This window comes from Centroberyx gerrardi, chromosome 18 (genome assembly GCF_048128805.1).
Source record: "Centroberyx gerrardi isolate f3 chromosome 18, fCenGer3.hap1.cur.20231027, whole genome shotgun sequence".
Lineage (NCBI taxonomy): Eukaryota > Metazoa > Chordata > Actinopteri > Beryciformes > Berycidae > Centroberyx > Centroberyx gerrardi.
In genome coordinates this window covers 7,918,227-7,935,809 of record NC_136014.1, presented here as the reverse complement: position 1 = coordinate 7,935,809, position 17,583 = coordinate 7,918,227, and the positions used below count along the sequence as shown (strand labels likewise).

Genomic DNA, 17,583 nt, shown 5'->3' with positions numbered 1-17,583 from the left:
GATTTGCAGTGGCACTGGCACACAAAGACGACAAATTTCAAATTGCACTAACTTGGGAGTTCAGTTATTTTAAACGGAAATGACAATTGAAAATCTTGCCTACACTGACTCTACACAAGCCACTTAACGGCGTTATATGTTCAAAGCAAAAAGCCTCACAGATACCCTTAATTTGTCAGTGTAGTAAAACCAGAGCGTTCTAGCCATTCTGTAAATTTGTACAATTATTATTCCATAATCTGTTAATCTTTCAGATGTATGCCCTGGCCTTACATAATGGGGCTCAGTATAGGGTGCTGTCTGTTGTCCCAGAGAGAGTTAAGACTGGCAGGACAGTGGGCACGACTTAACCCAACACTCCTTCTGTTAGGGGGCCTGGGCAACACACCCGATTATAAAGAGACACTGGTGTGGAGCCAAAAAAACGCATGCATTTTTACAATACTGCAGTCAATTACATAGATTTTAGACAGATGATACATAATGGATCATTTGGATTGGGGGGAAAAAGAACAAATGGCATCAAATATTACACAGCCAAATAAAAATATTGTGATACGCACAATTTGTTTTGGCCTGTTGCCCGGTTGCTACCTTCTGCCGTAGCCCACACGCCGACCTGCAGACCAGCCAGGTCATTAACGGAATACAATTGACACTTCAGTACATTAGTCAGGAGACTGTTCACAGAAGAATGATTCCTGCGGGGTCATTATTAGCCCATTAGATAATGAGCTCGCTCCAGCAGATATCAGTGAGCGGCGCGGCTCGCATGTAAACACCAGGATGACATCAGGACAAAATTGTGAGTCCCGTTAACGGAGAATCGCTGGGTAACACGGAGATGATGGGTTATGTTGCTGTGGCACCCACAACCCCCTCAGAACAAGACCTATTTATGGAGCACCCACCCCCTTTCCAAGCTATTCCAGATACCTTCCACCTATCCACATGAACACAAACACCATTATCCCCCCGTATACTTTCAAACACACGGTGTGCAACCACACTTGCGTGGTCATGCGAGCGCTTTAATGCACAGAATTACGTGCGCATGAACGCAGGCGCATACCTTTTACACTCGTACTTTTAGCATGAAGTCCCATCAGACTCCATGTGTGAGAGTGGAGAGAGGTGGAGTGCCGGAGTAGTTAGATTGTTGAAAGAGGCAAAACTTGCTGGACCAGAAGACTGCTGGTTCAATAACCTAAAGGGGACACCGCTGTGGAACGTATGCATTCAGCTGTGTAAAGGAGCAATAGGTAAAACAATTCCCCCTGGGTAAGGCATTGGATCTGCAGCAACAAAAGGCAGCACATTACCCACTTTCTATATTGTGAGCCTTTATTGGTGTGACTGTATGCCTTTAAACGCAGTGCAATTTGCTTTGTAGCCTCAATCCTAATAAAAAGGACTCCATGCTAGCAAACAGCAGGATGGAATGAAAATTTGCAAAGTAACAACAACAAAAAAAAAAGGCAGCAAATCTGAGGCGGAACAGAATGTAAATGAATAAATACACGAAGGGGGTCAGGCGTGTTTGAACTGCACAACTCGGGGAAAAGTGCTCTGTGCAGGTGCTGGGGCCTGCACTCCGCTCTCCGCTGCATTGTTCTAGCGGTTGGCATGCGAGCGAGAAGCGAAGCAAGGTCAGTTTCCATTATGCACAGCAGCATAATCCCCGCTTGTGTAATTCCCTTTTAAAAAGCCTCCTTCTGGTGTTTCCCTGGAGCTGACGAACCTGCATTCCACCGTGGATTGGCCGCCGACCACCAGGCAGCTTCCCTCAGTCTCACCGCTAACTTTCCTTTCCCCTTCCCCCCTCCACCTTAAATTCTGCCCTTTTAACCCCAAAACACACCCTCATTCTAACACAAACATTTACACTTTGAGCACCTGTAGGCCGTTGACATTCCAGCTGTGGGCCGGAGTGACTCACGGTCGCTGCTCGCCCGCACCACTTACCATGCCAAACAACACGCAACATGTGCACCCCCCTGCCCATGAGCAGATTAGTGAGATGCCATATCTAAAACCACTATAATCAAATCCGAACGGATTACTACATAGTACAAACCGAGCCATACTAAAACCTTTGTTGTTCAGCTCCACTTCGCTGTACGGTCCAGTTCTACTAGAGGGTAAGAACGGTAATTACGCCACTCAAGTGGGAGTTTTCAATATACGGCATTAGCAGCGTCCTTATTAGAGGCAAATTATTCCTCCTACAGAACATTAGGCACAGCACTCTGCCTCCACCCCAATTTTGTATGCATGTGAGATGGCATCGGTCGGGGCCCGCACATGGGGAGAAAGGAGAAGTAGGAATACACAAGAGTGAGTATCGTTTAATATTCCGTGTCTCCAAGTAAACCTCAAGTCTTCTCTGTAAAGTCAGATCACATTCCTCACATAGTCTGGAACGGCTCATAAAGCGTTTTGAGTTTTGCAATAAAGCGACCGTTCCTTTTGTTAGGAGTTATTGCGACTTGTCGAATTTGGGAGAAAAACGACGAGTACATTTGTTCCATTCATCATGGGATTGCTACAGGGGGAAATAAATCTCTTAGCGCGCATTTTAATTAGTTAAGAGTAGGGGTGGAATGGTTCTGCATGCGATGGTGTAAAAAATAAAACAAGTATTCAGCGGTGCTATCAGCGTCTTGCAGTATGATTTAGCCCTTTATAGATTGCAAGCATGTATTGTAATGAACCAGTAGCGCAAATAAGGGTTTGGACAGCGTCTTGTGTTTTCCAGGAGTTATTGCTGAATGACCAATAAAATAGGTACTTATGATGAATGGCTGTCTTGGCAGCGCAAGTCTCAGGACAAGCAAAACAACATTAGCACCTTATGAACCCAGAAAAGGGCTCCCTCGCCGAGCACAGAAATAATGATGAGGAAAAGGAGAGACCAAAGCTGGCTGAGTGTAATCTATGCATCCCACAAACAGCAGCACTAATTAAGCAGAGCTTTAGATGTGGTACACACTCAGCATAAAAAGAAAAAGCCTCCAATAATAATTCTCATCCATCTAGTCCGGTCCCATCCCCGGGCCCTGCTTTCCCCAGGGGGTCCAGGCCTGTGCCATGGCTGGAGAATACTGGACGGTCTTCTCTGGACACAGCTACACAGTGAATGGGCCAATCACAACAAATGCATGGATCCATGAGGAAAGCATCACTATGCTTTATATCTAAGAGTGGTGTTGAGAGAAGTCCAAATCCCATGTTCAATCCATCCAAAAGATAAAGTCTAAGACCCATGGATCGTGCCCACATTTCAGTCCATTGCTCTTCCTCAAGTATGTATACCTAACAATCATCTATTCACGGATGTATTTACAGTTACTATATGACTAACCGTGCTTCCACACTGTCAGCAACATGATCAACAAGTCACCAGAGGTCCATTAAGCTCCAAGGAAACTCAGCCGCTGTGTTGACGGTCAACAAGCTTCTTAGCCGAGCAAACTTTTCTCGATTGTCGACCGTCAACAGCCAATCAGATTTCTGCGCTTCCTTGTTTCCCCTACTGATGGGATTTTGCTTCATCAGCAACAGTTCCACCTGGCAAAAGCAAAATGAACACCAAGTTGATTACAGCCAAAGCTTGCCAGTTCTCTGCAACTTTCATTTGAAAGACTACAGGAATAAACGTCTCAGAAACGATGCTTAGAGAACGGTTGCATCCATCGTTGGGGTCGATGGTAAGCTCTGAATCATTTTATTTCAGTTTTTTCAGTTTATATGCAGACTATGTTAACTCATGATGTAATGCTATGAAAGGCAATACCAAAGCAGTTACAAATACATGACTGGTGACAAAACTTTGTAGCTGCACCAGCCCACTATACAGATGCAATCGGAGCGTCTCGCACCACCCACAATCGGTCAGAATTGAGCGACCCATCAACCAAGTTGCTTGCAGTGTGAACAAGCAGTTACACATATGAATGGTATGGGTGAGTCAACAACAGGACCAATCATGAGGCCAGGGTGCAAGAATAAAAAGGCCTATCAGTTCACCCAGGTGGGTGGAACAGTGGTGGGATAAGAGGGGAGGGTGGGGGACTAGAGCAGAGGAGAAATGAGCGCTGATGCCTCCAGTGGGGAAGACATTTGAAAGGAAAAAAGGTAATCCCTGAGGATTAGAAGTAAGACTTCCAGCACATAATCTTGTCAACTGGCACTCGTTTCAGTAGGACCCCACTGTGACTCTGAAAGAAAGTTAGCGTCTAAAATGGTCAAAATACTGAGGAGTTCAACGTCAGTAAGTGAATATGGGGCAGGAAAATTCATACGCCAGTCAAATTTTAAATCAAGATCACGAGTAGGAACCGTAGCATTTAGATGACAAGAGCATGGGGTAAAAATGAAGTCTATTTTGCCTGTTAGAAAATAGTAGGCTACAGTATCAATGACTTTACTAGGCCCTGAAGGATTCCACCTGCTGTGACTAGTAATGAAGAAATAGACCGTTAGTCCTCACTGGGTCAATTGTGGTGCCCCAAAAAGAGCTCAAATTACCTCCCAAATTGTCTGTCCCCTGCTGCCGTTCAAATACAGAGTGTATAAAATATTACCACCGCCTTCCTAATATGGAGCTGCACCCCATTTTGCAAAATTCATGTCTCATTCGTCTCAGGGCGTAAAAGTCCTCCTTTAACCTCTGTCTCTTCCATCTACATCTCCGCTTTATGCCTGAAGCCAATTTAATGGGTGAGATGGGGTTCAGGGGGAAAGGGTTTATAATGGAGAGAGTAAGCAATATTCTGTACGGTGAGCTAATATGCCATTTACAGTAGCATGAATGGGCCAAATGGGAATCAACCCCCCCTAACCCTGACAGTGTTAGTGCCATGCTGTTCCTATTGATCTGTACAGGATCACAGAAAGCTAGTGCATATCAAGATGGTGCACTGATGGCAGTCAACAGTAAAGGAAATCCAAAAATACAACTTCCATTTCCCTGATGCTCTTATATAAACAGGGTTCCTATTTGTTTTTTACCAACGAAATTCCATGTCTATTCCATGACATATAGCACAATTTCCATGATTTCCCAGTTCTACTAAAGGCAGGTTATGCAACGTTACATTGTTGTGACTTTTCGGTTGAAATGCTAATTTGAATATCCTATGTTTTATTTTGGCTATTCACAAGTGTCACTTGGGACTTATGTAACAAGTAAATCTGTTATTTGGGTTATTAATCCTCCAAAGGTACCAAGGAGCCAAGCTTAACTTAACAAACTCTCAACACACAGTTGGAAAAAAAAAAGATTATCATCCAATTCAATAGCATTTCCAAAACTTTCTGGACTTGTATTATTTTGTCTAACCTTTCCAGGCTTGGAAAATCCAAATTCAAAATCCAACAACATTTTTTAGGTTTTCCACCCTGCATAAACCGATCTAAAGGAATTTAAACAGCTGCGATCACTTGTGCACCGTTTAAATCAATGAATTCATGCAAAATGAGCATTAAGGTTTTTTGTGGCCCAATGCGGATCAGCAATGTCAGTGGAATTGTCAGCAAACAACCCAATATATCTAATTATAGATTGTGCTGCTTCCCTTAAGTGTACCAAGGGTGCTCTAAAATAATCAATACCTGACCCTTTTAATAGTCCTTTCAGTGCTTATTACAATGCAAGTGATCTAAATTGATTCAGAGCAACATAAGCTCAACATCAGGAAGCGGAATAAAGCGGCAGGTCAACTCAGGGACACAGCCACTGTTGGATGCTGACTTGACATTTTCCTGCCTATCTAAAAATATAAAAAAATGGGTTATTTTATTGATGTTTGCTTTATTTTCTCCCCAGCGCTACAACCCATTTGAGGGATTTCACCTGTAGAAGCCTGTGTATGTAATGGTCTTCAAACTTCAGTGCATTGAACAGTCAATTCCTATGCATTGATTTGTTGGATATTGACAGGGATAGCACAGCATCTACTCCTGCAGATAAATCTATGTTCATCCTTCACCTCTAATCATTATTTTTTTATTATAATTTTTTTTTTTTTTTACAAATGTACACCATTTATTGGACTTGATTTGCTTCGGTCTCACTCTTGACTTTGGACTCGACCCCCTTTGGACCTGGTCTTTGGATTGACTTGGACTCGACTAAGGTGGTCTTCACTGGAAACCCTTGCAGAAAATGAGTTCATTAAGCTCATACCCCTCCTCTAGACCGGCATACCTGGCGCTGTGCAGTTCTTCCCCTCGGTTTCGTTGTCTGGCGTCGAGGCCATGAGCCGTCTCCCCCAGTGTTCGTAGTCCGGATGGCCCTCTACCAGCATCCCATGGCCTGCAACACAACATGGACAGCTTTGCTTATCAAACATCATACTACATCAGTAAATCCTATACCAAGAATGATACCAAGCCAGTAGCCAAGCTGCAGGTAAAACACTACAACATGTAACCTGTTGCAGCGGAAAAAACAACAAACATATATTTCAAGGGTGGGAAAACCTCATAACTCCCAATTTTTCATTTTTTAAATTGAGATCAAAATTGACGTTGTCGTTTATGTGCAGAGTACGTTTCATCACCCAAGAGGTCCATGAAACCTGTTCAAAACCCATAATATAATTTTGAAAAAGCGTGGTCATTAATCCAAATAATAAGGTGGCTTTTCTTAATCCTTTAAAAGTTTTTGTTCATGGAGGTATGACATTTTCATCCAGCGGCAGCGGTAAATAACATCAAAATGCACTGTTGTGCCATTATGTTTGGGGGGGGGGGGGGGGGGGGGGGCATGGAAGTTTCATTTTTCACTAAACTGCTCTTAAGCCTCTGTAATAAGGATAAAAAAAACACTGCAGTCCCAAATCTATTATGTAAAATGATACTGACAAGTAGAGCAGTGTTTTAAACTGGTCATTTACAAAAAAAACATCACTGGACAAATATATAATGGTGAACTGACAGTGCAGTTAGGACTAAACGTATTGTAGGAGCGTGTAACAGCATCCCGCAACATGCATAATAAAATGATTAGGAAACCACTGGGGGATGAATTTCCAAAGGGATTGTCTGGAGGAATGAATGGTGTATGAGTTGAATCCATGTTTACTGGATGCAAATCGCTCATCAGCAGCCTTCTTCCCAATTGTCTGGCTTCTGGTTAGAAATTCTACAATGGCTGAGCCTCTGAAAGAGATTTTATTTAGCAGATGCCAGACTCACAAGCTCCCAGTGTTTGAACAAAATGATGAAGAAGATGATTACAGTTAGTTTCCATATAAGGCTTAATAGATAAGAAAAACTGTCTGTGGCCTTTAACATTAACTACAGTTTTTCTAATGTATCACACATTTACTCAATGCACCATTTTAAGACAGTAAGCTCAGGTCTGGGAGTCAATTTGTCTGAAAACTGTTCAGTACACAAGCCAAATAATAAGTATTATCCCTACAAACCATGCTGTACATCATAGCATGCAGTGTGGGAAAAATACAAATGCTGCATAACAATGTCAAAACACTATTTAAATCACACTGAAGCCCAAACACTGGTGAGTGTCCAGCGTCTAATTGTTTTTCATGCACTGTGACCCATTTTCTATGTCTACTTCAACCCGGAAATAAAACATCCTGGCATTTTCAGTGCACAGACATAGAAATTTGGACATTAAACCATTTTAAATCCAGTATACTGAAACAGCCTGGTGATCAGCAGGCACTGGACTAACAGATTCTGCACAAGCCGCCTGCAGCAGCTTCCCACTGCTCTCCAATCCCTCGACCAAACCCTCCAGCCATCGCTCCAACCTGTTCCCCCGCACTAACCAGCTCCGTTTCCCCTCCTCTTCTTCCCCCATACTATCCAATTTGATGTCAGAGGTAGGTTCCAAATGCCAGTTTACAGAACGCACTCAATGTGTGGATGCTGTGTACTCTAGACTCATTTTCATTTATTCGGAAACTTGTATGACATCCTGAATCTTTGAATGTGTGGAATCACTTGAACCCAATCCATTTTAACGCTGAATATTTAGAACAGCTTCTAAAAGTGCAGTTAGGGGAGGACGACGAGGGAAAACAAGGGAGGAAGATTCGCTACCGTCAATACTGTTAAGCAGGCAGGCTGGGGGTGAAATAAGGGGAGCGTTCGTGCAGTCTGTGGTGGGCAAGATGTTGCTGGCTCACGCTACGCCTGATTTGCTCCCCCAGTGATGACTCAACGTTGACAATCGTCTTGTTCTTCCTCCTGGCCACAGTGGGTGGTGGAGTGAAGGATTTTAAGGTCTTGATTATGACAGGCATGTCACCTAATTTAGCCCCAACAACAACAAGAAGAAAATATTAGAAATCATTAATCTGGTTAGCTTTGCAAGACTTTTGTCGGTGACATTTAATTACCTCCACCAAGGAGGTTATGTTTTCACCCCGGTTAGTTTGTCAGACTGTCAGCAGGATTTCTCAAGAACTTGTGAACGGATTTCCATGAAATTTGGTGGACGGATAGGCTGTGGGGTCAAGGGAAAATCAGTCGATTATTTATAGCCATAGCTATGAAACTAACAGAGATAGAGATCTAAATTCTAAGGGTGTGTTTGCAGGTTCAAGAAATCAATTGCACTGAAAATTTAAGTGATAGGAATGATGCGTTTGGGTGTAACAGTAAGTTGGAGAACAGCTTTGGTGGAGGTTTGTGCTCTCCGAGGGCCTTCTAGTTGCTATATGGTGCAGCTCTCAAGGTGTGTTTGACTGTTTGGTATGCACACGGTGTAAGGCCGAGCTGAAATTCCGATAACGGCGGTGCAGAGATCATGGGCCGATACCAAACCCGCTTTGCTGCTGCCTTGGAGCAGAAACAAAGAAGGAGCGTCTACCTCCAGCAGACTGTACGGAGGAGCGGAGGGCAAAGGCAGCACAGTAGGTAATGACGTCCTGCGGCTCCGTCCAATCAGCTCAGGAGGGAGCGGGACCAAGGACGACCATCCATCTCCGCCACTTCCCGTGGCACGAACATGCTCTCTCGTGTGAGCGCGCCTCCTCTCTGGCCTCCCGCTGCCAAAAACATCCTCTGCACAGTCTGCCTCCTCCCCTCCCACCGACAGCCCCCCCCGGCCATCACCATCAGTCTGCTGCACGTACCTGTCAGAGTTCGGCCCTGCCCCGCTTCCACAAACACCTGTTTCTACTCCCCCTCGCATCTCCATCACACACGCACGCTGCCCAATGAGCGTGCAGGATAACGCTTCCATGCCCCACCCCTCTTTATGGAGATGTAACCCGGGAGTAGTACATCAAATCCCATCCATCTGGCCCATTCAGCACAGCACCACTCCCCCCACCCCACTGCTCTATCAATCAAACGGGTGGCAAACAGGGGACACGGGTTTTTACTGTGACATGAAGAATGCGCGCTCCTATTGTGATGGTTGAGGGATGAGAGCGCCGCGGCCATTCGGCAGGACAGATCTGATTATAGGTGAGCGGCGGGTCCCGCGGGTGCAGAGGGTGTTCCATTTCTCTGTCATCAAACACTTCTCATCTGCCTCACCTTGAGACTACTGCCGCCGCTGCTGGTCGAACAGTCAATCACAGCTGAAATTCACAAGGCACTCCCTCTTGTTGAATACCCCCACATGGCTAAACGTCACCGTGCAGGTCAAGCAAACTTGATTAAATGAAAAAAAAAAAAAGGCAAACCATTAGTGACCGGGGGGCTTTACTTTGGCTCCCAGAGCCTGCCTTTGGAGATAAGAGATTTGCGCCTGCCTGTATGATATCATTCCAGAATAATCTTTTAAGCCTCTTGTTGTTTTTAATGTAATTAATAAAACTCCCAATACATCCGTTAGAGACATACAGGCCATAGTGTGGCGATTTTGGCTGAGTGGATGCAGATGGACGGATCCCACTGCAGGGTCCGGGGTCGGGGGTCAGGGTTAAAAGCGCTTTTGAGGGCGAAACAGATTGAGCCCTCTTCTGTCCTTGCATCGACACAGAAACTCTAGTTTTCCATACAGCGGCAGATCTCCTCTGCATTGTGCCTGAAACAAAAAAAATATTCATAGTGGGAGTAGTGAACGCTGCAAAAAATAGTGTCCTGCGGGTGTATTTGGGGCTGGATAACCTCTGATCCCCACTGCCTGTCAGATATCATTCTTCACCAGCAAAATGTCAAGGTTAATTGTCCTGGTTGTTAGATTACATAACAGTGTGTGGGATGCTCTGCCTGTGAAAGTGGTTGCAGGGGCCTGAGGTAAGAGTTTGGACATATGTGCATGGGAGTGCATGTTGTTTGGAGGGTGTGTGTGTGTGTGTGTGTGCGTGTGGGCCATGTCACCAACGCAGCACCATCACATCATGCATGATCAGCCATCTGAATCCGAGGGGTTTTGCACAGCGCACACCTCGGAGAGCAGCTGTGTGAATAATGCATCAGCCAGCGTGCACAAGCTTCCCCCGTGTTCTCACCCCCCCCCCCCCCCCCCCTTTCCCTCTCCAAATGATCAGCCGTGGCCTCTGCGTAATCGGCATCCCTCGACCCTCGTACACACATGCGGAAACCTGGAAGCGTGATGCTCCGAGAGTGATGAAGGTGATCCGGTGTGTGCGGTGGTGTGTGAAGCCGCGATGATGCCGCGACACACCGCTCGAACGCCGTGTGACCGACGATGCGCCTGGCACCCAAAAAAAAAAAAAAAAAGCGCCAGATTTGCCATAGAGAAAACGGCAAAGACTCGAACCAGTAAAACACACACACAAAAAAAATGCGTTTCTGGGGGCTCGGTTACGTGATCATGGTGTGCATGAATGGTCGAGGTTGAGGTGTGTGTGCCGTGATCGTGTGCGCTTGCCTCTTAAATTAAAAAAAAAAAAAAAAAGAAACGTGCCGCTGCCACGGCGCGCACACTGCGGCATACGGACAAACAGACGCATACTCCAACATGCAGAGAGAGAAAAATAATTATCCTGTGACCTATATCACCGTCTCACAATAACAGGTACAGCTGACTTTTTTTTTGTCCCGGGTGTGATGGGCCACAAACCCCGAGATGAACGCAGCATTTCGCAGCATTTTAATGCAAACTTTACGGTAAATGAGCAGAAAACCGTAGACTATAGCATTAATCAGGGGGATATAGCATATACGCATTTTGGACAGGATGAGATGGATGTGATCTGTTCCACTGGCCCCGTAGCCTATTCCATATTTGAGAATGCAGATCAATTAAAAAGACTGTTATGGCTCAAACGCTGTGATCCCATGCCCTTGACGTTATATACTTTCTGTGATGGATGGGAGGCAGTTCTTTAATTACAATGCATGGATGTGGTTTGGAGGCTGCACGATTACACTGCAGATTTCTGCGCCGTTCCGCTCCGTCCTCCGTCCTCCATGCCCCGGCGTTTCTCAGCAGTTTCTCCCCCTCGCCGCCCCCCGGTTCTCCCCCTCTCACACACACATACACACACTCTCACCTGTCTTGGTCAGCAGCGCCGACATGCTCCACGCCACGAAGAGGACACTGCAGATAAAGCACACTTGTACAAAAAGCATCTCCCTCCTCTTGCGAACTTTAAAGATCTTCGCGATGATTGTCTTTTTGGACGAGCTCATGCCGTCGTCCCGCTCCATGCTTGGCGGCTCGGCCCGGCGGCCACTTTTTGGTTCTGTGCGTCCTTGAGACCGGAGAAACTGCTCCCCCCTGCCCGCTCGCCTCGCCTCTCCTCGCCTCTCCTCTCTTCACACGGAGCAGAGCCGGGACGCGGTCCTCATTTCAAGCCGTCCAGGGGCGCAGATGGAGAGTAGTGAAGCGGACAGTGTGTTTTTTTCCCCTGTCTCCCGCCGCCGAGACGATGCCGTTCAGCTGCTGGGACCGACAGACCGGGCAATGACAAGGCGGTCAAATTCCGATATACGGCTCCAAATCAATTCAGCAATTCTCCAAATGTCGGATTCTGCCGGTTGAATATCAACGGACGGGCTCCCATGGCAACGTGCGGGGGGGAAAACGTTTGTCCTGGATCCGTTTGGAAGCTTTGGAAGAAAAAAAAAAAGCCTACATGCAGCACGCCTCCTCTATCCTAGTTTCTGTATTGGGCATGAAATGCGTCAGTTTCCAGTCGTAAACGCGGAATCAGTGAGCTGCACCGGGTCGCAAACTCCATGCACCTGCGTTTGTCGCCCAGTAGCCTATTAAGTGAAACCAATCCGCGTTCATCAAGGTTAATTGTTAAATTCGGGCAGCAGAGTCATGCCACTCGGCTCGGCTCGGCTCGGTCGGGCGCCTCCCCCTCCACATGAATTCCTCAGAAAAGCAAAGCTGCGCTGATGAGAGGACCATCAACTCCCTGCTCCCAGCTGCCGTCCTGCGCTCGAGCGTGAATTCTTAAGCCCGTGATAAATGAACTTTGATTTTAATGTATACATTATACAAACAATATATACATGTATAGCCAACATTCAAATCAATTCAGTTCTAGTCAACAGCTCCAACCTTGCTGCAGTTCTCAACAACTTGGCTAACTATCTCAACTGTCGTCTCAACTTGAGCACTACGCTAACTAGCTAAGTTACTTTTAGCTGGAACAACTCTACGAACCAGTAATCCCTTAAAATAACCTTACATTTTCATTAATTCACCCCTTAATTCATGCAAATTCCCCTTAAAATTAATTAAGGGAGTTATTAATGGAGAATGCATCGAAACCTCCTTAAACACCCCTTAATTTTTGACTCCTTTCTAATTTAATGAAAAATTCACTGAGACATAGGAACTTTTCCATTCATTTCCACTTAACCCTATAAACCATGCACACAAGGAATGAAAAATCCCTTAATTACTAGTGTCTCTGAATTAACCCATAAATCCTTTGTAAACCCATGATACTAACCTTATTGTTTAAAGCTAGCCTATGTTATTTTTAATGGATAATTAATGTTTATGTAATGGAGAAATAAAGGACATTTCAGGGATAAAATTAAGGGGTTTGGTTTACACGATCAACACTCAGCCAAGGTAACTCATGATATATGGTTGAATTAGTTCACATATCAGTTATGGTTGATCTGTATAGCCTAAATACAGCATGTGATTAGATTTTTTTTTGCATTTGTCTTTCATGGTAAGCTAAGCAATTCAGACCAAAATTCAAATGTGGCAACTGGTTATGAGCCAACGTTGAGCCGGCTGTGGAAAGGTCGGAGAAAAGGAAAATGTAGCCGCCACAAACCCCATTCACATGTGTTGACAATGCAACGTTAGGCCAACGTAATGCCAGCGGCCAAAAAGACATTGGCTGCCAACGTTCTGCCAACGAAAGTGTCTGCGATGGGCCACCGCTGGCCCGACGAGTCATTGTTATCTGGGAAGGGTGAAGAATGAAGAAAAATCAAACACATCAGCGGGCGCCGTCAACTTTTCCGAGGATGTCATGTGCAAACAGCGTGTATTTGCAGGGGAAAAGATCATCTCTCTCTCTGGAAGATCCACCTTGAAACAACCCGGGCAGCCGCTCATTGATCGCTCCCAGGAGCCCGCTGCCAGTTCTTTCACGTTATTTGCACGTCGCCATCGACACCAAATACAGGTTGGGTTTGTGCGCCGAGGCAAGCCCTATCATGCTGCTTCAAAGCAAGCCCAACAAAAAAAACAAAAACAACACCCACTATCCCACTGCTGCATTATGAAACCAAATCCAATATCTTTCTGGATCCTGAGCACAGCCCCTTTAATAACTGGCCTACAAGTCACCTGCTATCCTCATTTTGATAGTGTGCTGAATAATTGAGGTGATAGATCTTCCAGCTCGCGGGCATCAATACCCGCAGTTTCCCCAAATCCACAACCATGAAATATTCTCTCATAGCCTGAAGGTTTTTTTTTTTTTTTGCCAAGATTATAATGGCTTAAACATGGCTCTGTGGTTTTGCTTTTGAGAAAATTGCTTCACACAAACGCGCCCGCTGTACACACAAATGATAATTTAATGGGAACATTAGTGTCAGTGTTACAGTGGTAAATTAAAAGGTGGCTAGAATATGACCTGCAGTCGGTGATCATCATAATGCAAACAACTACCATTAGAAAGAAACAATAATTGTGTTTTCTGGAAAGCATTAATGCATTTTTTCTCCTCATATATCAGTTTGATACGACATACTATGATGTGTCATATGAATTTACCATAAAGATTTATGTCAGCCTAAAATAGGTAAACTATTCCACAAACAAAAAGGTGGGTAAACCAAGTTAAAGTGGGTTTATCCTCCATTACATCCCATATTAGTGTATAATAGGTACAGCAACCCTGCAGATCTGTGATCAGCACAGCCTATGAGAAGACTTGGTAGCATCCGGCAGGTTCCGTGGCATGTGACTGGTAAGGTCAAGTGTCACTGAACATCTATCATTGGGTGTTAGCTGTTGTCACCTTGTGTTAGGCAGCTGGACAGTCTTAGTCCCTGAACCTCAAAATGTAAACTGTATGGAATGATCAATATGTGGAAGTGACATTATGCTTTGACTTATGTAGCCTGTTGTCAGTATATGTGTGTCCAAGATTAACTATGTAATAATATATTTATATAACTAATATTTGATACTGGTGCGTAATTTAATGGTTGCAAAAAAGTATGTGTATTTACTACTTAGCCACCACAGAGCCCTTCATAAGTCTCCTTTTTATCAATTTTCTACCTATGTGCAGAAAATATAATCAACATAAAGAGTGCGCTTCAACTTTGTATGTTTAGATTGGATGTTTAGATGATATTTGGAATTTTACAGTGGTGTTGGTGAGAAATTTTCTCCATCTACGAGGCCTTAACACACGTCTCCACTGCAGTGTGCAGAGGCCCCCCCCCCTATTAACCAGCTGTATTTATAGACCAAAGCAATAATGAACTCAGCTCCCATTGTTGAACTTTTAATAGCTTGCCCCATCGCAATTAAAAGTCGACGCCGTTCCCACTTCTGAAAACCTTCACACTTGAGCGCAACCAGTGTGACTCACAATTGCAAACAGTGACACGCGTGACTCATGAGGGTTAAGTGTGGCGGTGGACTTGGTGAGGCTGCTCTGCTCCCTCCAGGCCCACCTATGGGTCACCTTAACTGCCAAGATAACAGACAGGAGAGCCGCATGCAGCCGCATCGTACCCGCCCGCAGAAACGGGTTGACGAGGCTGAAACCGCTTGTCAACTACCGCCGCCGCCCACTTAAGCAAAAACCGAGCAGCATGTAGGGGTCAAGGGGTCAGCGCACTCGGACCGCAATCTCCTGCAGACCACGGTTATGTAAGATCAGTCGGTACAGTGCGAGGCAGCCCTCCAAAAACCACCAGGCCCCGTCAGCTTCAAGAAGCGCCCGAGACGTTTTGCGAAGGCTGCTAGTTAAGCACAGAAGGCGTCGTCGGTTATTAGTGTGGGCTGAGTCCATCGCCAGGTCTCGTCTTCATCCGGCGGCTTGGGTCTTCGCCGTGCACACGCACACACACACACACACACACACCCACTCACATCAACATGTGTGACCTGTGCCCATGCCAAGGGATTAGTCCCCCCAGGCCCCTGCCCACACAGCAGGCAGGCAATCGGGGACCAATGCCAGGGGCTGCTTACAGAGATTTAGCCACTGCTTTACACTCCCTGGCTCGGTCAAACATACACACATGGCCTCCTTTGCCTTCTGCAGGACCCAGTGCATGGCCACTGAGCTGCAGCAAAGATAATAATGTGTGTGAATGGTGGTTCTAGCTGCGGAGAGAGACAGAGAGAGAGTAAGAGATTTGCCTCACAGGAGTGTTTTAATAGGGGCAAATGTCAAAAGGAACAGTCAGTGGAATGTAACTGTGTCGCTTGATATAAATGCCAAGCATGTGTCATGTCATTACACTGCACATCGCTGATGACTTAATGTCAAGGATGTTAACAATGAACTGTGTCACCCAACAATTTGCTGTTTGACTAAGCGGCGCTCAATCCAGCTTCACCTCCATTATTGCTGGGATGATTCACATGGGTTTATTCACTGGTGTAATTCAGTGTGTCGTGATTGATTTTATCCTGAAAGACCCACTCTCTAAGTGCAGTAAGGCACAGTCGCGGCTTTGCTCCTTACGGAACAAGAGGGGGGGGATTGTGAAATGTTGTGGACTAAACGTGCATCATGTGGTAACGTGTGTGCTTAACAGTGGGTTATCATGGGTTTGATCATGTGGCTTGCATGTGAAACTCAACAGAAGGAGGAACCAGTTCTAACAAGGAATGCTTAGCAAAAGTAACTAGAAGTGTTATCCTTCTTGGATCAGGAGTGTAATCACAGGATGTTGCTTTGTCCAGCAAGTGTTTGGCCACTATATAAGCTTTGTTGGAGTAATTCCCTTTTAGAAAACTGCATATACACGTGTATTGTCCTTCTCTCCATGCATAACCCTTGAATATAGACAGAAGACTGTTTGGTGCTTTATACAATTCATTGAAGAACCTAGGAAGATCATCATAGAACATGTCATTCTTCCACAGTTTACATATTGACTTCATGATTTGGGAGACATTTTTTCACTGTTAAATTTACTGTCTGAGCTTTTGAAACAAGGACTGGCAGCATGTGGCAATTAAACATGAGTTTTACATGTATTTTGAAGCTGTAAGAGGTTTGTATACATTTGTAATTTATGTAGTGAACCTGAACACCTAGCCTATGTCACCATATGGTCATTTAAACCTGCAGTAAGCGGTATCAAACCTTATAACCAATCCTGAAACTAATGTGTGCTATGTGGAGTTTTCATTGACACATAATGATATAAACCAATATCCACACAGCAGCCAGCTGTGTTGCTGTTTTCACCTTTTCTAAGGCTTGTTGTCAGCTATTCATTTTTTTAAACTAGCTTGTCTCCTCCCTCGCTGTTTAAAAGCACCGCTCACCCCCTCCCATTCCTGAAAAATTTCTCATAATGGCGGAATCGGTCAAGCGAGTGAGTTAAGTTTGTAAACTAGTAAACTTGCTACCTACCTCTTTACTTGTCACTGTGGCACACGTAAACTTCAGCGGGACGAAGGCCTGGCAAAGTGGAAGTGGTAACCAGCGACACTTCTCTGCAGGTACAGTTAGCTTAGCATTTATGCACGGTGCTTTGCAACGTTTGTCCTTGGTAGGCCTCCGTAGTGCAGTGGCTTCATTATGCGTTAGTTACAAAGGTGTTGCAGTTTCTGTCACTCTCTAGTGGTCAGAAAATGTCATTTATTGCAGCTTTAATGACCAACTGGTAACGTTAGATATTTACTATAAGAGCATATAACTACAGCATCGAGTTGGTAAATTTTAAATGGGGAATGGAGATAATAAAATTACTTTTAGCCTATAGGACGTAGACACAGCATTGTCAGTCAGTTAAGTCATGAAATTACCAAAAAGTCCCAATGTGTGAGCTAGCTGAAGTAAAAAGACTTAGTTATGAGAGGTTAGGAAAGTCCTTAAAAGTTTCTATTTCACCTACAAGTCGCACTCTTGAAGAACTTTGTGAATAATTCAAAATTTTGAATGCTCATGAAAATTCCAGATTGCAGCTTTAAAGTCTCTCTGGCTCTATAGGATTCAA

The 17,583-nt window shown here is 44.9% G+C and overlaps 1 protein-coding gene across 2 annotated transcripts in view; it reads right to left on the bottom strand.

Annotated features, from left to right (window-relative positions):
• The window catches only part of slc24a4b (solute carrier family 24 member 4b), a 28,184-nt gene extending 16,574 nt beyond the window's left edge, over positions 1–11,610 (bottom strand). For both annotated transcript variants that reach the window (XM_071904350.2, XM_071904351.2), the window contains exons 1-2: positions 11,454–11,610; positions 6,212–6,319 (exon numbers count right to left, since the gene is read on the bottom strand). In XM_071904350.2, the coding sequence (XP_071760451.1) occupies positions 6,212–6,319; positions 11,454–11,610 (265 nt within the window). The remainder of the gene's footprint in view (positions 1–6,211; positions 6,320–11,453) is intronic.
• Between the last annotated feature and the right edge of the window lie 5,973 nt (positions 11,611–17,583).